The 23,810-nt window shown below is 42.5% G+C and overlaps 1 protein-coding gene across 2 annotated transcripts in view; it reads left to right on the top strand.

Annotated features, from left to right (window-relative positions):
• BLNK (B cell linker) overlaps nt 1–22,689 on the top strand; it is a 61,691-nt gene extending 39,002 nt beyond the window's left edge. Inside the window, exons 5-15 of one of the 2 annotated variants that reach the window (XM_058671321.1) lie at nt 234–315; nt 1,460–1,534; nt 5,259–5,328; nt 6,610–6,637; nt 7,442–7,484; nt 9,902–9,986; nt 10,439–10,470; nt 13,178–13,254; nt 14,817–14,900; nt 17,021–17,176; nt 21,710–22,689. In XM_058671321.1, the coding sequence (XP_058527304.1) occupies nt 234–315; nt 1,460–1,534; nt 5,259–5,328; nt 6,610–6,637; nt 7,442–7,484; nt 9,902–9,986; nt 10,439–10,470; nt 13,178–13,254; nt 14,817–14,900; nt 17,021–17,176; nt 21,710–21,829 (852 nt within the window). In that variant the 3' untranslated portion in view covers nt 21,830–22,689. The remainder of the gene's footprint in view (nt 1–233; nt 316–1,459; nt 1,535–5,258; nt 5,329–6,609; nt 6,638–7,441; nt 7,485–9,901; nt 9,987–10,438; nt 10,471–13,177; nt 13,255–14,816; nt 14,901–17,020; nt 17,177–21,709) is intronic. The other variant, XM_004580257.4, reaches the window with a different exon arrangement.
• The last annotated feature ends 1,121 nt before the right edge of the window (nt 22,690–23,810 follow it).

Raw genomic sequence — 23,810 nt, 5'->3', positions numbered from 1 at the left:
GATGGGGAGTCAGTAGTAGCTGCAAGCTTCCTTTTGAGGGGGGATAAATTATTCTAAAATGAAATTGTGATGGCTGTACATCTTTGAATAACAAAAGCCAGCAAACTGTTTTACACAGCGGAAACTTACAGAGTATGAATTCTATCTCAATAAAGCCTTTTTAAAAGCCACCCCCTCTTAGATGCAAATCTGAACACTCAGCATTTGCTCATTCACTTCTATGCTTCTCTTAGGCTGATTATGTGATTCCTCTTGAAGACAATGATGAAAACTACATTCAGCCCACAGACAGCAGTTCACCTCCATTGGAGAAAGGTAAGAACTTGTCATCAAAGCCCTCGAAAACTCACAGTTGGTCTGGACATGTTGGGTTATTTGGAGGTAAGCAGTAAGGGGACTCCAAATTGACAGCACCCAGGCCTCTTTCCTTTGTGGCCACAGCGTGTGTCCTCTGGGCTGGTCAAGCAAAGACCCACCCCTGTGTCTCAGCTTCCCCCTTCTTCCTGTTTCTTCTACTCTGTGACTCTACACAGCTTTTCGAATGAACAAGCACCTGTGCGACTATCTCCAGCTGCCCTGGCTTAGAATAAATTTCTTATAAAAGCTAATACAAAAATCACAAGCTTGACCTTAGCATTTGAAGTATTGTCCCAAGAACAATTGCTTCAGATGACTGGAAGTCGTAATATGGTTGAAATATGGTGGTGTCCTGACTCTTTCCACCCAGTGGAACCTTGGGACCTGCAAGAAGCAATCCCTTGGTAAACCCTTCATGGGATGGCAAATGCTTTCACCAACAGAGGCTCTGAAAAGCCAGTGCCACAGGTCCCCAGGCTGGGCCAGGAAACAGTAGATGTTTGCTCTGGACAGCGTTGCCATGGATAACATGATCCTGTCCAGGGGACACTTCTTCAGGTGATCATGAGGCAGCGGGGCTCAGTTTCTCCTCTGCCACCATGAACCAACCCACCCTGTCCACCTGAAAGATCTCCAGCGGCTGATCATCAGCCCTACCTTAACCCCCACCCACCCATTACCATAATACAACAGATCCTTCCTCCCTTACCCCCACAGAATCCTAGGGAACCATATACACTGCATGTGGCAGAAGAAATGGGCCATGCACTTCTAGGCTCAAAAGTCATATCCTAATTGGAAAAGAGAGAGAGAGAGAGAGAGAGAGAGAGAGAAACATTTCTATCTATTAGACCTCTAGTTTGGCCAGCAGAAACCCGTGCTAGAGTTGACCTCTGTCATAAAGTCATGTGACTATTCCTGCAATCATTAACCTAGCCACTCTCACGGTGTTTCTTTGGAGAGGACTTCTTGTAATGGTACATATGCTCCATAGAGGCGTCCGCCATTCTCCCCACACGCCCCAGCTGGACTCTCCTCAGTGGCAGGTGTCTGTAGACTGTGCTGTAATGTGTACTCATGTGCATCCATCTGTGTATTCAAGCTCCCATGGTGAACAGATCGACCAAGCCCAACAGCTCCTCAAAGCCATCCTCCTCTCCTCCGGGAACAGCTCCAGGTAAAGTATTTGCCAGTTGTGGTTTGCTTTTTCCTCCATTCCAAATAAGATGAACAACTGAGACCCAACATAGCAGAATAGTCCCTTGAATTTTCAGATTTTTCTTTTTAACAAAAGAAACAGAAGGCTGTCTCCACCTCGATCCACTATCAGGTGGGACCCTCATCTCCAGCCTTTTAGGCACCCCCACTGACCTGGTCCTGTCTCCGTTTCCCACCCTCTCTCCACTGTGCGCTTTGCTGGTTTTTCTGTATTGCTTTTCCCAAGGGATTCCCAGGGTTCAACTTACAGCCCTCAGCTCTTTTTTGGACATCGTAGGAGTGAAATCTTCCAATAGCTGAGGCTGGGCCAGGCTGAAGCCAGGAGCCTGGGACTCCATTTGGGTCTCCCATGTGGATGGCAGGGGTCCAAAGACTTGAGCTATCATCTGCTGCCTCCCAGGGTATGCATAAGCAAGAAGTGGGAATCAGCAGTACAGCCAGGACCAAAATGTAGGCATCCTAAGCAGTGTCTCTACTAACCATTGTGGCGTTTCCCAAAACAAAAAACCTTTTAAGAAAAAAAAAGACCTAAATTCTCCTTTACAAAAATACTTTAATAGGGGACCAGTGCTGTACCGTAGCAAGTAAAGCTATTGCATGCAAGGCCAGCATCCCATATGGGCACCAGTTTAAGTCCCAGTTATGCCACTTCTAAATCAGCTCCCTGCTATTGAGCCTGAGAAAGCTGCAGGGTGGCCCAACAGCCCTTGTACACACATGGGAGACTCAGAAGCTCCTGGCTCCTGGTTTCAGACAGGCCCAGCTCCAGCTGCTGTGGCCATTTGGGGAGTGAACCAGAAGAGGGAAAAATCTCTTTCTCTCTACCTCTCTCTCTCTGACTCTTTCTTCCTCTCTATGTAATTCTGCCTTTCAAATAAATAAATGTTTTCCTTTAAAAAAAAACTTTAATAATTTCTGGTGTTTGCATGTAAAATAAAACTGCTTTCTCTATCCCAGGACCTCATTTTCCTAAAACATACCCAGACCTGGCATCAGCCTATATTTCATGAGCTCTGTTTCTTGGTGTTTGTTCTGGCTTGTATGGCAAAAAATCCTGCCTTTCCTTCAAGGTCCAGGTTAGCACCTCCACCTCCAGGAAGCCTCTACTGGTTTCTATAGCTCTCTAAGAGTTCTCCTCGGCTGAAGTCTCTTCCTACCTATACTTAGCCTACATCTGTTCCCTAATGACTTTGTAGCTCAGAATCAAACCCCTAAGTGCCTTGTAAGCTCCTCGCTGACCATGCTTTTAACAGCACTTGCTCTGGAGGCTTTACCTGACCCCACAGAGGGGGAGAGCCTTGTGATGTGCACTTCTGTGGTAATTTGCCCACGCCCTAGCCAGCGGCTTTTGAAGGTTCAGTCTGTCCAGTAGGTCTCTCTGCTTTGTGTTTCCTTCACAGCTATGGTACCAGGGCCTGGCTCGGGGTGGCTGTGGCATGCTGGCTGGATCAGTTTGTTGGGAGGGTCAATGACTCCCCACACACTGATTGCATTTTGAGAGTCACATGGCTCCACTGTGAGGGCATTGGTCCATCGAATTGCTCATTCATTTGTTATTAATCTAACGTCACTATACATTAGCATTAGCAGCATTTGCTAAGGAAATCTTATCTGAACCAGAAAATAATGTTAAGAGAAATAAGAAAATCTAATCCCAGAGAACATGATGAGGAAAGTGCGTGCCGGGGCCTTAATCAGAGCCTTGAGTTGGGCCCAGCCCCTGCCTTGCCAGTTCACTTCTCCCAGCTTTAGTTTGTTCCCTATAAGGCTTAGGAGGGCACAGTAGAGGCACCCAGCACACTGCAATGGTTGATCATAGGACAGTAACACAAAGACAACCACAGTCAGATTCACTGAGCTCCTTAGGAGTTTAACTCAGACATCACGAAACTCAACCGTCTCATGTGTACAATTCAATGACTTTCGTAAAGCATTCCACTTAGTGATGTGTTATGTAACCAACACCACAATCCAGTTTTTGAAAATGTCCATGCCCACCACCCTACCTCCAGATGACCCCTCAGGCCCATCGGTGATCAGTGCCATTCCCACTGCCAGCTCAGGGCAGCCGCCGGTCTGCTCTGCTTTCTGTCACTATAGATTCGCTTTTCTGGGCATTGTGTATAGAAAGAAAAACACTAAGTGCAGTATTTTTTATACCTAGTTCCTTTCACTTAGCATAATGCTTTTACATTCAAATACTGCCTGGGGACATGGGGAAAAGGGAAGCTTGGTGGAAAAGTCAGTCAACAGGTGTCACAAAGGTAAAACAGTCCGGCAGATGAGCCTGGAGCATTTAAGGAAAGAGAAAGGCTTGGGGGGATTTCTGCCTTAGGCCTTCTTCCACTTCCTTCTTTTTGAGACAAGCTTCTTTCTCTTCCCACAGATTTCCCATCAAAATCCATGAGTATCCCCTGTCAGTCTGAAGCTGCCAATTGGGTGCAGAGCCAGTTAAATGCAGTCAGATTCACACTGCGTATCTGGATGGCACCTCTGTTTATTGCCGAATGAACCACAAGATCTCCCAATATAGTCTCTTTTCCAACATATTTGTAAAAATCCCCTGCAGGGCTTTGCTGCCTGGGTGCCAGGGAGCACTGCAGTGGGTGGGCCCAGCCAGACCCAGTTGCTGCCCTGCCTGGTGGACTGGGGAAGGTGAGCTGACACCAGGACTGCCCATAGAGAAACACGGTGGACCCCAATGGCGGCCTCTGCTGCTTCTCCTGTAGCACCCTGCAGCACTTAGCAGAGGCTGGTTCTCACAGCTCTTGCCAATTGCCTGTCACTGCAATTTGCTTATCCCACAAACTATTTTTTTAAGACTTATTTATTTTTATTACAAAGTCAGATATACGGAGAAGAGGAGAGACAGAGAGGAAGATCTTCCGTCCGATGATTCACTCCCCAAGTTACCGCAACAGCCCGTGCTATGCCAATCCAAAGCCAGGAACCTGGAACCTCTTCCAGGTCTCCCATGCAGGTGCAGGGTCCCAAAGCTTTGCGCCGTCCTCAACTGCTTTCCCAGGCCACAAGCAGGAAGCTGGATGGGAAGCGGGGCTGCTGGGATTAGAACTGGCACTCATATGGGATCCTGGCGCGTTCAAGGCCAGGACTTTAGCTGCTAGGCCGTGCTGCCGTGTTATCCCACAAACTTAAGCAATACATCCTGAGGGCAGTGTGGCCAGCCTGTGTGGAACCTGTGTCCCCTGCACTGTGACGTGTATTGGTTCCCAGTGAGGCACTCATTCAACAAAGAGCCCATCAGGAGCCTTTCGGCCCAGGCAGGCTAACACCTGGCTGAGAGGAGGACGAGACAGCCAACAGTTATGTCCAGGTGCTGGGCTCCCTGCGCCAGGCCTGCCCTTTGCCCCCGCCCCAGCAGCAACATCCACCATGACTCTCCCTTACTCCTTTGCCTCCACCCCCCAGAATGATTGCCTGACTTCCGTCTTCAGGTAGGAGAGAGGGAAGTTGATCCTGAATCGTCATGGACATGCTTTAAATGTGATATCACCTTGCCCACAGCAGTCCCCCAGCACCTACCCTCTAGCTACTGTATGAGCTTAACTGAAAACAACGTGAACTGAATGTGGGTTTCTGAGCACCCGGGAAGGCTCAGGTCACCACTGAGACGGCCAACCTCAGGTTCAGGATCTGGGATTGACCCATGTGTGTTTGTGCAGGTCGGAACAGCGGGGTCTGGGAGTGCAAGCCGCCATCCCCTGCCGCACCGTCCCCACTGCCGAGGGCGGGGTAAGTACCCACTGAGACCTTACTGCCCTGTGGATGCCCCAACCCAACGAGCCCCTCTCCACTCCTACCGGCAGACTACAGGTTAGGGCAGGAGCCCTGTGGCAATCAGAAACCAGGAGTCTTTCCTTTGGTGCAGTTGTAGTTGAATCTTGAGCTCATTGACCCTCCAGTGAACACACAGCAGGTTCTCAGTCAAGAAGCACAGTGACGGGTTCTTTCAAATGTGATATGAAAGAGTCGGTGCTTCTTTGTCAGCTTTAAACTGTCAGGCAAGCATTGTAATGTGTTTATTTCACAAACAGTGACCTCGTGGAGTGATGCTGGCTCAGTGGGTTATTTTAGATGTACATGTAAGTATGTCCAAAGCAGGCCTGCATGGCTCTAATCTTCATTCTGCCTCTGTGTAGACCAAAGAAGGTCTTCATTTCAGGGAGGTAATTAACCAACTTTGTTGGCTTAGCTTTTCCACTTTGGGCACATTTCTTAGTCTCTCTGAGCCTGTTTCCGTGTCTCTAAAATGTGCAAATGATAGCCATTTTCATAGGTCATTTTAGGATTTAAATAGCAGTGAAAAGGCCAAAGCTGTGCCAGTCATCCTGTAGGCACTCGGTAGTATTAGTGCTTTTCCCTCAGAGAGAGAGAGTTAGATTCCAGTGGGCACTGGAACCAAGACAAAGGTGGAATGTTAGTATGGTTCACACAAACCACTGGGGCAGCATGTCACAGTGTCTTCAAACTTGAACTTGTGGTCTTGGGTCTGTCTAAGTGGAATCCTACCCAGAAGCTTAGAAGAGCTTGGTCACCCAGAACACAGTAACTAGGACAGGGAGGTGCCAGTTGCACCCTTTCCTGCTTGGTCCCTCTTGTTTCTCCCTCCCTTCCCAGGCAGGAGCCGTGGGGTGCTGTTGAAAAGCTGGGACTCTTCACAGCCATTTCAAAAACATGGGCCGTGCTCCTCATGTTGCAGCTGATCAGCTCCAGCTTGCCTCACAACCAAATGCAAAGGGCCCAAGGCCCTGGGGAGTTGACAGCTCAATGGGAAAAGCTGACAGTTCTGCTGAATGCCTGGCAAATGGGGCTCTTGCTTACCCCGCTCCCACTTAACCCCTTCCCCATGTGCCAGAAGACCCTATCTGAGGCCAGGAGGACCATTGCTAAACCCCTCCTCTCTGCTTTCCCACATACTCCGTTTCATTATCCTGCTTTAAATTTAAGAGTAATACGATAGTCTACTTTATCTCCATTGTGCTTTAACAAAGGTAATCTCCTTCTATTCCCCAGGAAAAAACCAGCTACACCACTGAAGACAGTAAGTTGATCTGCATGTTAAAGTGCTTCATGTTCCCTGCTGTTTATTCTTACCCATTTACTTCCAGTTGACAATGCCCCCATGATAAACACAGCCATCTTAGCAAGTAAAGTTGCTGCCCAGTAAGTCCCAGAAAAGCCTCTAGTCCCCAGGTAGCCAGGGAGCTCTCCTTTCTGGACCTGGTACCCTCACTGTGTGCAGCATGTCAGAGAGATCACTGGAGCCCCAGCTCCCACATGTTCTGCCTTTCCTTTGGGAATTTCGGTGTGCACTCTGCCTGCTAACTCAGGAGCCAGTGGCAGACCACTGTGGATCAGCACGCTGAGGATTCCCTCTCTCACTCACTCACTTATTCACTCAAACTCTGGCCTAAACATGGTGAGCCTGGGCCACCCGTTATGCTAGGAAGCCCACCTGGACTTGGCACCTACTCAGCAACCTGACATCTCCCATTACTTAACACTCAGAAGGTGGGGCCGGGGGGACCTAAACAAGTGCCAGATGCCCACTGCACAAAAGTGACTGCCTGGCAGCTGCTTGATGTCATGTTACCCACCAACACCAGTGATGGGGCAAGAGGTCTCCACACCAAGATGACATGGTGACACAGTTGTCACTTAGTACAAAATTTTAGCTGGGAACTGGGTGTTTTTCATTGTTGTTGTTGTGATGGAAAGACTATGCAACAAAGAAACTCCTGTTGAAATGCTTATTTTACTGATACTGCTTTGACTTTTGTTTCCACATCGCTCTATAAATATCCTCGTCTCTCTCTCTCTCTTTTTTTTTTCTTTTCCAATGTAGACTCCAGTTGCCTTGCAACAGAACCCATCAAGTGTTTGTGAAGGTAAATCTATTTTTGTAAAGGATAACCTTGTCCTCTAAAAGTAATTTTAATTAGGATTTGCAGACAAATATGTTTCTAAATTTCTTTCCTTATCTATAAGACAAGTATCAATATGAAATTCAAATTTCTAAACAAGTTAATCATTCACTTTGCAATGAGTACAATTTGCAGAGCTAGCTCAGAACCTGAGTTTACTGGGGATGGTCTTTGAAGTAGGTTATAGACAACATGTCCCAAATCTGCCTGATTGCAAGCAGTAATGACTTTCTAGAAAATGATGCTGTGATCTTAACCCTACTTTGATGTGAAAGCTAATTTAGAGTGTGTTTCATACAACTGTTAAGAATCTACTTGGGATGCCTGCCTCTCATGTTGGAGTACTCCTGTTCAATACCTGCCTGCACTCTCAATTTCATCTGCCTGCTCATGTGCTCCATCAGCAGATGATAGCTCAAATATCTGGGTCCCCACCATCCACATGGGAAACCCAGGTTGAGTGCATGGCTCCTGATTCAACCTGACCCAACCCAAGCTGTTGACAGCATTTGGACAGCGACCCCATCAGAAAGGAAATCTCTTTCTTTCTCTTTCAAGTAAATAAATACATTTTTAGAGGCCCAGCGGCATGGCCTATCGGCTAAAGTCCTTGCTTTGAAAGCCCCGGGATCCCATATGGGCGCTGGTTCTAATCCCACCAGCTCCACTTCCAATCCAGCTCCCTGCTTGTGGCCCAAAGGATGGCCCAAAGCTTTGGGACGCTGCACCCGCGTGGGAGACCCGGAAGAGATTCCTGGTCCCGGCTTTGGATTGGCGTGTACCAGCCCGTTGCAGCTCACTTGGGGAGTGAAACATCGGATGGAAGATCTTCCTCTCTGTCTCTCCTCCTCTCTGTATATCTGGCTTTCCAATAATAATGATAAAAAAAAAATCTTAAAAAAAAAATTTAAAAAAAAAACATTTTTAAAAGACTAACATTGAGCTATTTACATACCTCAGAATGAAATAGCTTAGTTAAGGTAATGGCATTTTTAAAAATCTGTTTATTTGAACAAGTTCTTTTGCCAAATTTTCAATATAATGATTTCAAAGTAGAAATGACTCTGAGTACATCTTCGTATGCTTTTCTTCCTTTATGTGATTGAACTCAGAGATCTGATTTTTTTTAAACAACTTTTTCATTTAAGAACATTTTATTTGAAAAATACTAGGGGAAAAACAGAAACAATTAAGAACCATCTATCATATCAACACTTAAAAACTTCTATAGCAGTTCACCCTCACAGCTTCAGGAGCCCAAAAAAACCGTCAGAGAAGGAGCTCGCAGTCTGTCCCCAGCTGCTTGGGTGTCCACATCCTCAAAGAGCCCACTCCAGAAACCAGACCCTGACTGTACAAGCCCAGAGCAAGGGAGTGATCTCTTCCTGCCTAGAATCCTTAAGGCCTACAGAAGCAAAGCCTGCCGCGAAAGCTCACAGGCTTCTGGGAGCCAACCGGTCATTGCTTCCTCTTCTGAAATCACTGGGTTTTGAAGTCATGAACAAAACATCTACCATATGACTTGCCATACTTTTGAAGTGTGGCTTCAGAGGCTCAAAAGTTCCAGACTTCAGTGCAATACCCAAAACCCCAAATCCTACATTAATATTGCATTCAATCTTTGTGTTCCCACTACTTTAATTCCTTTTGGACTCTCATAATTTTTAACTGTAGTTCCAAGCAGGAAAAAAGATCTTGACAAATGTCAGTTCAAACTTGAAGGAGAGAAACTGTTGAAATAATTTGTGATGACATTGTATAGTGACCCAGCAATGATTTTCCCTATGGGCCTTAACAGAAATCTCTCACATTTCAGAATTTTGCCCATTTTCCACCCCTTCTTCCCCAAGAAAACAATGAGGTTAACCTTACTGTGGAGATAATCTCAAATCTGATCTAATTAATTTTTTTCCCAAAAAGAGTTAGGAAGCCTAATGTACCTCTCATCAGTAGCAAATTACTTGTACCCCACCTCTCAGGATGAATGAAGATGAATCAGGGTATTATAACATTTCTATGGGGTCTACTTAGAAGGTGAAAGGTGGGTTGTCAAGGAAATGATGAAATTTGCTCATCATCTGGCTCCCCACTCCTCCCATACCTTTAAAAGGCCAGCCACCATGGGTCCAGCTTCTCTAAACATTACCAAAGGATAGATGCAGAAGTGGCAGGGTGCACCTGTAACAAGACCTCATAGCAGTTCCAGTCCTACTAGCAACCCATCAGCAGACTGGCAAGTGCACAAATCTATGTCATCCTAGTAATGATGTTCCTGGGAAGACATCCGACTACATTTGCTTCTTCTCAGTAGAGGTGGTTGAATTTTGGAGTGGTGGCAGAGATTTCACTGTAATCCTAACGTGAGAATTTTCCTAATGCAGAAAAACCTGTGCCTGCTGAACGTCACCGAGGGTCCAGTCACAGACAAGAAGCTGCACTGTCACCTGTATTTCCTCCTGGCCAGAAGTAAGATTTTTTTTTCCTTTAAAGATAAATTCCCTCTTGTTTCTGCAGGAAGCAACATGTGCATTGTTACACTTCACTGGCTTGCAGTGCTTGATAAAGAATATTTCATTGCTTTGTAATGCACGTCTTGTGCAACTTTAAAAGACTTATATAGAGCTGCAGAGCCCTACTATTCAGACTATTGGAGTTAACTACAACATCATCTACTTAGCTATCTATATTATATAGGTAGATTTTATAATATGTTCAATATACCTTAGTCAAGCACCTATTTTCCATTGATCTTGTTTATTTCAAGTTGTTTGTGCTTCTCTTACCTTCAGAAACCTTTTATTGGCCATTCATGTTGACTCCTTTCTGCTACCCCTGTTCAGAGCATCTTTGATGTAAACAAAAACTCATTGTTTGTAGTGTGCTTTGCCCTTTAATTAATCTGAAATTCTTTCTTTCAGACAAGTCCATCAAAAACCCATTCCTTTACCAAGTAAGTACAATGAAGTCATGCTGAGCGACGTCAGGTAATTGTAAAGATGGCATATTCATGTCTGACAGAGCTGGGTTCTAAGACAGCAATGGACAACAGCCACTTCCTGCTGCTTGCTTGTTTTGTCATCTGTAGAATGGGTCTGAGGCTATTCATTGCACAGAATTGTTTTGAAAATAAATTTGAGATCATCTTACTGGTTTTCTGTTTCAGTACTGACTTCATATTTTTGTGGGTATCCATCTTGTTTTATTGTGGAAAAAAAAAACAGCTGTTATTAAAATAAGGGAATTAAGTCAAACAACATGAGGGAAGTACCTGGCCCAGTGCTTAGTATATAAAAGATCATCAGTAAGTGATAGCTATCCAAATCAAACCTAAAATTAATGCTCATGATATGACAATCAAAAAGTATGTTTATGAAAGGTGTTCTGAAAAGAGTATATGACAAATGTCTGTATAAGGCTCCCAAAGTAAACATCACCCTAAAAAAAAAAATGAGTCAATGATAACAGGATGAAATCAAACTGCAGAATCTATCAAGAGTAGATCTATTTAAGTAAAAGCAGCATAATTGTCAAGTATAAAAACTTCAGGTGCATTTTTACTAAATATAATTTTGACTTTAATTAGATTTTTATTCATCTTAAATAACAAAAATTACTTAATAGTTTTTTTTTGAAAAATTGTTATCACATAAAGTGAAAATATCTTATCTGTAGAAATCTCTTTTTTCTATGCAAAAAGCTTTCCTATACCTTTCACTGTTTTCAGCCCCGGTCACTCTTTCTGTTGTTACTGAGTGTCTGTCATGTGCAGGGATAGTTCTAGGCACAGAGGGCCTTGGGAGCCCTGGGGAAGCTGGACCACTCCTAGCACACTCCCCTCTGCTGCTCCTAACTGAGGGTGCCATCTCCACTCCTAAGAACGGGCCTGCCAAGCCCTTACTGGCCCCTCCGTTCCAATGGTGACTGCCTTCTAGAACTCCCCAGGATTCTGTCTTACGAACCACTTAGCACATTCAAACCCCTTTCTGCCACTGACGTCCCCTTGTTAATAAAGGGCAACTCTGGCTGCTCTGGTTAAAAACTCAAGAATCAACCTTGACCCCCTCCCTTGCTTTCTTTTCATACCTGCAACAGCTCCTTCCCAACTAAAGTGTGTACCAAGTGCAGCCATCCTGTCTACATTCAGGCCATCAATTAGCTCCCGAAGAACATCAACACAGCTTCCCTCTGCCCTTCCTCCTCCACCAGAGTGACCGCAGATAGATCACATTACTCATCTATTGCAGCCTTCTCAAAGCTGCCCTTATCATGGTCCTTAAAGCTCCAGTCACTGGGAGGTCCCAGCAGCTTCTGACATCTGGTCCCCTTCTTCCGACTTCCGACTTCATGCCCTGCTTGTCTCTTTCCTCATGTACTGCAAGCAAAATACTCCCCTCTCCCCTGGCTACTCCTGGACTAGACCAGGTCCTGGATTTCTATCTGGAATATTATTTTTTTCATTTTTTGAAAGGCAAAATTACAAAAAGTGGAAGAGAGATGCACAGATAGTCTTCATACTTGCAAAATGACTGCAATAGCCTGGGTCCAGGCCAGTTTGAAGCTAGGAACCAGAAGCCTGGAGCATCTTCCAGGTCTCCCTGGTGAGCACAGCCACCCTCCACTGCTTTCATAGGTGCATTAGCAGGGAGCTGTATTGGAAATGGAACAGCTGGGATTCAAATTGGCACCCATATGGGATGCTAGCAATGCAAGCAGAGGCTTACGGCTACATCACAAAGCCCACCCTTGGAATATTCTTTCTTAAGTTGTCTGCATGGCTCCTTCTACTCTGCCTTAGGACCTTGTCCAAGCACCCCTTTAGTGAGCTCTTCCTATTCTGCTTTTTTTTCCAGAGCACTTACAACTCTGCTATTGTATGTGTCATTACTGAGGTTCCTATTGCTTATCTCAGTGTGTGAACATTTAAGCTCCAGGAAGGCTATTTTGCTGGCTTCTGTACATTCCCATTGGCAGGCACACAAGAATGAGTGAACAAGGACACAGTTTTTCCACTTCACGTGTCTCCACACCTAGGCTGTAAATGCCTCAATGAACTTTATACCTGAAGCCAATGATGCCCAAATGTTTTTGTCTTGGGACCCCTAAAGAGCTTTGGTTTACATGTTCCTTGGTGTTCATATTTAGTGTATCAATAATTTTAAAATCAAGTCTTTAAAACACATGTATTAATTCATTGAAAATAGAATATTGCATATCAATACAATAATGTGTTTTTGTAAAAATAGCTATATTTTTCAGACAAAAGCAATTTAGTGGGAGGGATGGCCTTGTTTTCTGTTTTGTAAATGTCTTCATCATCTAGACTAACACACACTGCTGGGTTGTTACATTGCTTTCTATATTCAACATGCTGCAGTTTCAAGTTGAAATACATGAAGAAAACTGAGCTTGACAGAGATAGAATAATGGAGAAAAAAGGACATTTCAAAATTCCCCAAAAAGATCCTAAAGACCCCCAGTGTCCTCAATCCACATTTTGAGAACCACTGCCTCAAAAGAAAGGGGAAGGGAATCGGGGAGAGAGAGAGAGAGAGAGTATTCCAACAGCACCCAGCCCTGTGTGTGTTGGGGTGGGGGTGCAGGCATAATAACTGCTCAGAAAACAGCAAAGACTAATTAATTTTCCAATTCTCTATCAGGATTTTCAGAAGGGGGAAGCCCAACTGTGGATGGACCATCACCCAGCTTTTCACCTAAGTCCTCGATTTCAGAACAGGTTTGAGATGAACCTTTTCTTTTTAAGACTTATTTATTTAAAAAAAAAAAAAAAGAACAGAGTTATGGGGCAGGGACAGGGGAAAAGAGAAAAAGAGATATCTTCCATCCACTAGTTTACTCCCCAAATGGCTGCAATGGCCAGAAGCCAGGAGCTTCTTCTGAGTTTTCCACAAGTGTGGTAGGCCCCCTAAAACCCAGGCCACTCTCCATTGCTTTTTCCAGGCCATTTGCAGGGAGATGGATCGGAAATGGCGCAGTAGGGAGCATGAGCAGGTACCCACATGGGATACCCACATTGCAGGCAACAGATGCTAGCCCCTGATGTTTATATTATAACACATAAGGCAGCACAATTTTAAAAGAGACAGAGAAGGGCTCAGTGGTGTGGCCTAGTGGCTAAGGTCCTCGCCTTGATCCCATGTGGCTCCTGGTTCTGGTCCCGGCAGCTCCACTTCCTTTCTGTCTCTCCTCCTCTCAGTGTATCTGACTTTGTAATAAAAATAAAATAAATCTTAAAAAAAAAAAGAGAGAGAGACAGAGAAAGGACTCTCTAAGCTTATGTGAAAAAAATATAAAAATGTCCAAAAGGAATGCATGCATCCTTCTTGCCTTCTGAGAAATCATGCTGCTTTACTTGCAACAATCAGACATGATAATTTTCTTTTTTAAAAAAATTTATTTTGGGCCCAGTGTGGTGGCCTAGCAGCTAAAGTCCTCGCCTTGAATGCACTGGGATCCCATATGGGCATCGGTTCTAATCCCAGCAGCCCCACTTCCCATCCAGCTCCCTGCTTTTGGCCTGGGAAAGCAGTCAAGGACAGCGCAAAGCTTTAGGACACTGCACCTACATGCGAGACCCGGATGAAGCTCCTGGCTCCTGGCTTCGGATCAGCGCAGCACTTTATATTTATTTATATTAAAAAGATTTATTTTTACAGAGAGAAGGAGAAACAGAAAAATCTTCCATCCACTAGTTCACTCCGCAAATGGTTACAATGGTGGGAGCTGGGCCATTCTGAAGCTAGGAACTGGGAGCCTCCTCCAGGTCTCTCACACGAGTGCAGGGTTCCAGGGCTTTGAACCATCGTCTGTTGCTTTTCTAGGCCACAGCAGGGAGCTGGATAAGAAGCAGAGCAGCTGGGACACAATCCAGAACCCATCTGGCATCCCGGCACTTGTAGGCAAAGGATTAGCTAGCTCATTGAGCCAACATGCTGGGGCCCAAAATGATAATTTTCATAAAAGCACTTCGGAAATTATAAAGCACCCCACATGGCAACAATAACAAGGATATAATGGAAAGAGCAAGTACAACTTATTTAAAAGAAGGACATGGTTCAGAAACGTGCCAGGATTTAGTTATGTTCAAGTACCTGAGTTAAGCAGCTAATGCCAAATAGAAGGAATGAGCCAAAGACATAATCCTGTGGTCAATCAAAGGAAAGCTAAGACTCATTTTCACATCATTGGTGCAATTGCAGTTAGATCTCAGCAGTGCTTGTGTGAGTTCATTTCTAGTGCACGCAGGTCAGAGGCCTAACAATGCCCTCCATTCTGCAGGAAGCTGATGTGCACTGCAAACCGTGGTATGCTGGGGCCTGTGATCGAAAGTCAGCTGAGGAGGCACTGCACAGATCAAACAAGGTAGGACTTGTGAAAAGCCCATTGTTTTCACTCAGCCTTCAGGAGGCACAGCTGTGGCCATGATAGAATTTTAACAAAATGATTGCAACGATTATGAATGCTGGGAGCCACTGTCCTCCCCTCCTCTCTCTCAGGCACCTCCATCTCATTTCTAGTTATCCTTGCATCTCTATAGGGTCCACGGGCTCCTCTGTCCTCCAAACAGTGCGACAGAAAAGGTTGCAGGGGGACCTTCAGAAGGCACTGTGATCCCAAGTGTGATCAATGCACAGGGATCAAACTTGGCTGATCAGTCTGGGTCTAATGGCCAAAAATATCCAGAGGTAGTTATCCAGAGAGCTCAATCCCAATGATGTGGGATCACTGGGACAAGTTTGGACAATCCAAAATTAAAGTGCCAATTTTCACCTTCTCTCATATTTTTTCTTGTGCCCTACTTCATAATATAATTCATTTACACTTTGTTTTTGTTTGTCTTAAGTTCATAAAAGTGGAATTAAAGGAGAAGTTTGGTGCAAAAATGATTGAAGTCCATACAGTTTTTTCATAACATGTACTTCCAACAAACCTTTTGATGACGCTCAGATGATTAAATCAGTCCTTTTAGCTGCTTTCCCAGTTGTCCGTGTGATGATTATTCCATGTAGTAGATTCTCAGGAAGGACCGTACATGTGCTGCAGGCCTCCATCCTTTTTTTTTTTTTTTTTTTTATTGAAAAGGCAGATCATATTTATGGAGAGGAGGAGAGAAAGAGAAAAAAATCTTCATCTGCTGGTTCATTCCCCAAATGGCCGCAACTAGCAGAGCTGAGTCAACCCAAACACAGGAGTCAGGAGCCTCCTCTAGGTCCCTCACATGGGCACAGAGGCCCAGGGTTCTGGGCCAGCCTCCACTTCTTTCCCAGGCCACAAGTAGGGAGCTGGAAGGGAAGTGGAACAGCCGGAACATGAACCAGCGCCCATATGGGATCCTGGCACTTGCAAGGCAAGGATCCAACCATTGAGCCATCACACCAGGCCTGCATGGCTCCATTCTTACCCACTCAGAACCATTTGCATCGGGTGCAGAAGTCTTAGCTTTTGCTTTGTCAGAGCAGCCCTGCTGGATGGCTGTGTTCTGCAGGGTACTCTTGACAGTAACATGTTTTTCTTCCCGACAAGAAGCTAGATATGTTAGCCTGAAGGCTCTGTAGAATGTTGTTCTGAAAGTCTCATAGTTTTGCCAGAATGTGTCTCTGAGTCGATTGTCAGGTCAGTTTTCTCAGGTGGGCAGACAGAGCCTGTCAGATCACAGCCTTCCATCTTCCCTTACATCCAATTAGTTGTTTTCACATATAGTTCAGGGCTAGTTCTGTTCTAGTGTTTTTTGTTTTTCAAAGAGTGAAATTAAACATATTTTGAATCTTCTTTTTTTGCTCATGCTTACATTCTAACCAACTGTTAGCTCTCTTTTTACATGTCTTGGTTGCTTCCATGCCTTCTGTGACATTCATTAGATGTTGGTTTGAGGCTATGTAGGGCCTTAAGCATTTGTTAATTTTTTTATTTCTGAGATAAGTCATTTTCCTCCATTCCTTTTCTGATTTGGATCAACTCTTATTGTACTTCTTCTTCCCATCTTTTGCCCAGTTTTTATTTGTAAGTTTTGAATTTATGATTCTAGAATGCTTTAGAAAATGTTTAATAAAATCTATACAATTGTGTGCAAGTTTTTTTTTCCCCCTGTTTTAATGTAAGATCTTTTGCAGTGAGAATTCATCAGGTAAAAGTGTTGATTCCTAGTTTGGTTTTCTTCTTCCAGTCCTTTTGAATGGATTGCATTCACTGCACTTTTGCTCACAGCTCTCTGGTTCCTGAGGAGTCTCTAGGTTTGCCCTTAGTGTGTCTCTTTACACATTTCCTAACACATCAAAAAGCCAGCATTGGTATTCCTGAGGTTTTTCCATGACTGCATATTTTGTTGAAATATTTTCTTGAGAAATAATAAATTCTGATCTGTGGTCAAAATTGACATAGCTTAGTGATTACCTTTTGAATATAATTGTAAATTTTCATCATAAACTGATTTTTAACTTACCAGAACTAAGTAGTTCCAAGCATGATTATTATTTTTCTTTCAGGATGGATCATTTCTTATTCGGAAAAGCTCTGGCCATGATTCTAAGCAGCCATACACACTAGTTGTATTCTTTAATAAACGAGTATATAATATTCCTGTGAGATTTATTGAAGCAACGAAACAGTATGCTTTGGGCAGAAAGAAAAATGGTGAAGAGGTTAGTAATTTCTCTTTTCACTCAGTTCTGCAACTATTCATTGGGCATATTCCTGCAGCATGATATAAACATCACATGGGTCTTAATTACTAACACATGAACTTAAACATCTGTCTAATCTTGGCCAAACTCTATACTTTACCACACCCCAGTTTAGCAGCCTGTTCCTTTATAAATGAATCCTGGAAGATGAGCTGGAATGTAATCCATAAAGAAACGGATACATTTTCTGATCCCAAGAGATGGGTTATATTTGAATGGGTAAGTGAAAGTTGGAGGAAAAGAGGACAAAGTGGAAACAATCTTAGCAGGAAAGAAACACATTGTAAATATAGCTAACTGAGATAATATCATTTTCAAGATTCCTTCAGAAACAGCAATACTATTCCAGAGCCAGCAGCACTGTAATTGCTGGAGTTTTTGTCTTCCCCATTAGCTGGAGCAAAGGACTACATATTTTTCCTTTTTGTATTCCCAGAACAAGAGCAGAATGGCTGGCTTCAGTGGATTCTTGATAAATACTTATCAGATGAATGAGCTGATTTGTTGATTGAGTGATTTCAGTCAGGGAAAGCATTTGCAAAACAAATGGAAAAGATCTTGGATAGTCTTTATTTTGCTTTGTAGAAAAGTTGTGGTAAAAAAAAAAATAGGTCCTATAAAACCTACCATCTCAGTAATCTTTAAATGTGTGGTTTGGTAGTATTCAAAACACATCGTTGTGAAACACATCTCCAGAACTTCCCCTCTTGCAGAACTGAAACTCTATACTCCTCACATAAGAACCCCTCCTCCTCCCTTCCTTCCAGCCCCCTGGAAGTCAGCATCCCACTTCTTATTTGTATGAGTTGGACAACTGTAGATACCTTGCACATGTGAAATCAGTGTTGCTGACTGCTCAGATAGCCTTAAGACTCATCATGCATGTGATAGAATTCTCTTTTTTTTACTTTAAATTTGTGATTCTAGGATATTCTATATGTATTTTAAGGATGTGTAGTATATCAAATTGTAACAATTTACTATATTTTGTTTTTCTACTCACTGAGTTGCTCCTAGTTCTTGGCTATTGTGAATAGTGCTAGTATAGAGATGAGTATGAAAATATATAAGGCTTGCTTTCAGTTCTTTTTCTCACTCTCTGGAGATAGACAGACAGACAGACAGACATGGGATTCCTGTGTCACAGTGATTTCAGTTTTAATTTTGGGGGGATCCAGCATGCTGTTTTCCATAGCAGTTGTATCACTTTATAATCCCACCACTATTATGCAAGGGTTCAAATTTTTCACATCTCCATTAACACGTGTTACTTTCTGTGATTTGTTGTTGTTATTACAAATAACATCTTAAGTAGGAGTCAGGAGATAACTCACTATGATTTTGACTTGCACTTCTCCAGAGATTAGTGAGTTGATCATTATTTATTTATTTGGGAGGGAGACAAAGCGGGAGAGAAGAAAGGAAAGAGAGACTGCTGGTTTACTTTCCAAAGGTCTGTCAAGAACTGGGAGAATGCCAGGCCAGAGTCAGGAGCTAGATGCTCAATCCAGATTTCCCAACTGGGCAGCAGGAACCCAATTGCTTGAGCCATCATTGCTACCTCCCAGTGTGAGCATTAGCACAAAAGATGGACTTAGGAGTTGGGACTAGCAGTCAAACCCAGTTAGGACAGAGGTATCCTAATCAGTACCCCAACTACTAGGCTAAACATCCACCCACCCCATTCCATTTTTAATGAAGTTTCAGAAAATAAGAAAATGTAAAGCATCTGAATATGAGACCATTGATAAAGATCTAAATTGAGTTTCAGAATTTAGACTGCATTATTTAACCACAAGCTGAACTATAACAGAGCTATCTGCTTTTCTTATTTATAAAACCACCATTCTCCATGAAAACTTTACCTTACAAAGCCTTGTCTCCTCAGTGCTGTTCAGTAATAATCAATGTAGGAGATGACTGTGATCCTATCAAGACAGAGGACTTTTGGAAGGATCCCTTCTGAGATAGTCTCCCTCATGTGTCTAGTTTTTAAATACATAAAAGCCGGTAGAGCATGGGCAAAGGAGCTGTCCACCTTGAAGTCCTGAAAGTCGCTCTTATAAATCTCGAGCTCCCAGAGGAGCTATAGACTTGTATGTTCTCCGGGGAATCTCTGGTCAACAGTCCTTGTGACTTCCTACCTCAGAATTAAGCAATTAGAGCTTCACTTCACCTCCAACACATTCAACCGTGGTCCCCAAAACAAGTGCATTATTATTACTATATCTGGAATTACTGCCAATTAAAAATTTCACTTAAATTATCTATAATAAAGAGCCCATTTGGCATATATTGAACATTTGGATGGAAAATGAAAATTTTAGTTAGGTAATGTTAACCATGTAGATAATTCTTAATTCTTAAACATCCATATCTGTAATTGTGTTTGTCTATATATGGTTAAAAAAAGATAAGTTGATTAACTGTTTAAATTTCTACACAGATATTTTAACATTGTGTGACACAATATTGATTGATTTTACAGCTTTAATAATTGTTTTATTGTCTGTAGAATTTTCAGTTATCAAGCAAGTTACTTTTCTGTCCATCTATGAACATCTCAAGTCCTCTAAATTAATATAAACAGGAAAGAGAAGACCTAAGGGAACGATGCAACTAAATTATGCCAGTTCTGTCAATCACTTTACAGCTATGCTTCAACTCTACTCTTTACTTCAAACTCAGCTCAACTACAACCATTTCCCTCCCCTAACAGTGCAACAAGGCAATTCTCAAAACACTCAAGAACTAGACAGAGAGAATGAGATGTTCATATGTGTAACCACGACAACTGACCCCCTTGCTTCCTGGACCCAGAACAGTTTTTCACTTGAACAGTCTACTTCAGACAAGTTGTGCTGTTTCATTTCCTAGCCCCTTCAATCTATAAATCTAATTTCCAGGGTTGGACATTTGGCCTTGTGGTTAAGTTGCCCATGTTCTATATCAAAGGGCCTGACCCCACTCCTAACCCCAGCTTCCTCTAACGCAGGCCCTGTGAGGCAACAGGTGATGGCTCAAATAGCTGGGTTCCTGCCTTCCAAATGGGATACGTGGGTCATATTCCTGGCTCTTGGTTTGGGACCCTACCCAGCCCTTCCTATTGTGGGCATTTGGAAGTAAATCACCAAATAGGACCATTTATCTTTCTGTCTCTCTCTCCTATTTCTCTCCCATCTCCCCAGAGTCTTTCTTCCTGTCTCTCAAATAAATAATTCTTAAATCTTAAGTTTAACTTCCAATAGCATTTGATTGAATAGTATGCTATGACAAACAGAAAAAGTATCTTCTGGGATTTATCATAAAAGAATCTAATTGGCCATTGCAAGAGTCTTAAACAATTTAAAGACTAAACATATTCAAAGGTCCCTTCTCTCACCTCTCCTCTATGACCTAATATTCAGATTGTTATCTAAAAGACAACTGATATTTCATTAAGACAGTTGGCCAATATTTCGGATATTTTACTTTATGCAATATGTAGATATTTGGAAGCCATCCAAAAATTGATAATGCCTTTCAAAACTCTATATTCCAAATGTTAACTTTATATGAAAAATTTAAGGAAGCAATATAAAACAAATTAAAAGCAATTGCTAAGTTTATGTCGTTTCAAAAACAACTGCCTCTTTAAAAATGATTCTAAATGCATGTATTTGATGATTGTGAAGTTTTAGCATTTTCATATACTCACTACACTTCATCTCATGGTCCATTATATCTATTTAATCTTCATTTAAAACTTTCATCAGGGTTGTGTAGGTTAAGTCATGACTTGGGACAAACATATCCCATATTGTAATACCAGGTTAAGCACTGTGATAACCTTAAGAACCACATACAACATTACAATTAAGACATGCAAAAACATGTTTATGGAAAGAGCTCAACATGCAGTTTCACAATTAACAAGGCACTAAATTAGCCCAAAACTTACTGGAGGGCAAACCAAAAACATGAAAATAACCTAGCACTCAAATATGCAATGTGGAACTCTCAACTCCAGCCAAGATCATACTTCACTGTGCCACAGTGCCTGCCCTGGATGAAAGTTTGTCAGGTTTTCTTTGTTTGTTCAAAAGAGAAAACAAAAACAACACATAAGCCTACATGGAGAATAACTTTTTTTTTGGCACTAAATTCTAAGTTTTATTTATTACATGAATTCTTACATTTAAGATTTATGGAGAAAAAACTTATGCAATATGATAATCTTTTATAAATAAATAGAAAAATTTATTCTGTGACAGTTTGATACAAAAAAGAAAAGCATTAAAACACTATATTAGTTCTCCACAGAGTTACACTAATCAGGGATGTCATGTTTACATTAGTCTTAATGTAAAGAGTTTAGAATCTTCTGCCTTTAAGGTTACAGCCTTTGTTAAACTAAACCTAATAACTGGCTAATTTGAGAATATAGGATAGGAGAGGAGAGAGGAGCTTGAAGTTATTCTAACATGTAATCTATCTGCTTTTTCCCTTTAGTACTTCGAAAGTGTGGCTGAAATCATCAAGAACCATCAGCACAATCCCCTGGTTCTGATTGACAGTCAGAATAACACAAAAGATTCCACAAGACTGAAATACGCAGTTAAGATCTCATAAAGGAAAGAAGGTTGATATTGTGGCTTCAGACATTTCCCACAACCTTCTCTTTTTGAGAAAACAGTCCCCAAACTTCCTATGTTGGACTATGAATCACGAGTAATAAAGTAGAAGTTGGAAGAGGAGGTCATCCACTTCTTTAGAAGAAACTCACATGGACTTGTTCTACCTATCACTGGACTGATGAACTGTTAAATATCTGGTGAGGTTGACTGATGCTGTTAGTATTTTTCAAATAAATGCCTTTATTTAAAATAAATAGGTGTAAAGTGCTTACAGTCATGTAAGAAAATAACACTGTATTTTCAAAATAACTAAATGTTCTTGGCTAAGAAAAAACAGCCAAAAATTTAGGACTCCACAACAGCCACTGGTGCATGAATTTGGTTGACCTGTCTACTGTTAATGCTTGATGTCTTAAGTAAAATTTTAATGTGTAGAAAATAAACTATTCATGTATGGTAATGTATGGTTATTTGTAGGTACAGACGAGGCAGATGTAAAGGTTTCTTTCTGTGCGTACTTCAAGCTAAGGGAGATGGGAAGGGAATGGACTTCCTGGAGTTTTTGTTTGGGACTACATTGTTACATTTTCTTACTCAAAACAATTATTATCTCTGATTTGCAAGTCTGTAAATGGGATCTAAATAGGATGTGAAGCTTAAAATGGGATGACAGCAAAACTAGAAGCCAGCTATGCTTGGGTAGAGTGCTCTGAAAATGCCATGTAGTTCAGGTTGATTGATAATGTTCCTCAAGTCTTCTGTGTCCTTACTGATTATTTTGGCTAGTTGTTCTATCAGTTATTGAGAGACGTGTTGCCATGTCAAATGCTAATTGTAGACTTGTTGACTTCTCTCTGTAGTTCTGTCAGCTTAGCTTCATCTGTTTTGAAGTTTTGGTATTAAATGCAAGATAGAATTACTCTATATTCTTAATGGAGCTCTCTATCATTAAAACATTCCCCTTGGGTCTGGCACAGTAGCCTAGTGGCTAAAGTACTCATCTTGAATGCGCCAGGATTCCTTTTGGGGGCCAGTCTATATCCTGACTGCTCCACTTACCTTCCAGCTCTGTGCTTGTGGCCTGGGAAAGCAGTCCAGCCCAAAGCCTTGGGATCCTGGACCCACATGGGAGACCAAGAGGAAGCTCCTGATTCCTATCTTCGGATTGACTCTGCTCTGGCCATTGCGGCCACTTGGGGAATGAACCAGCGGACAGAAGATCTTTCTCTTGTCTCTCTTGCTGTAAATCTGACTTTATAATAAAAATAAATCACACACACACACACACACACACACACACACACACATTCTCTGTATCCTTTGTATTATTTTTGTTATGGACTCTACATGCTTATACCTTTTGGTGACTTGATTTGAAAAGTAGAAACAGAACACATATGAACTTTCTCACTCCTTAAATGCTTATAACCAGGGCTGGACTAGTCGAAGGCCAGGAGTCAGAAATTCAACCAAGGCATCCCATATGCATGGAAAAGGCCCAATGACTGATCACCACTGCCTTCAGGTTCAATGTCATCAGAAGGAAGCTGGAATCAGGAATGGAGCTGGGTGTTGAACCTAGGCGTTCCAGTATATACTACAGGAATACAAAGTGGTATCTTAACCCCTAGACTAACTGCCAGCACTAATTTCTACTTTTTAATCCAAGTTTATGTATTTTATATTTAATGTAACTACTTGCATGTAAGTCTACTATCTCTGTTTTCTGTATTTTCCCATTTGTTTTTAACTCTTTGTTTTGTGCTTCTGTTGGGCTGAGGTTTTAAAATCTGTTCTATTGGGCCCAGCATGGTAGCCTAGCAGTGGCTAAAGTCCTCACCTTGAACGCACCAGGATCCCATATGGGAACTGATTCTAATCCCAGCAGCCCCGCTTCCCATCCAGCTCCCTGCTTGTGGCATGGGAAAGCAGTCAAGCACAGCCCAAAGCCTTAGGTTCCTGCACCCACGTGGGAG

This window comes from Ochotona princeps, chromosome 13 (genome assembly GCF_030435755.1).
Source record: "Ochotona princeps isolate mOchPri1 chromosome 13, mOchPri1.hap1, whole genome shotgun sequence".
NCBI lineage: Eukaryota > Metazoa > Chordata > Mammalia > Lagomorpha > Ochotonidae > Ochotona > Ochotona princeps.
The sequence above is the reverse complement of the archived record's forward strand: the minus strand, read 5'-3'. Positions and strand labels throughout refer to the sequence as shown.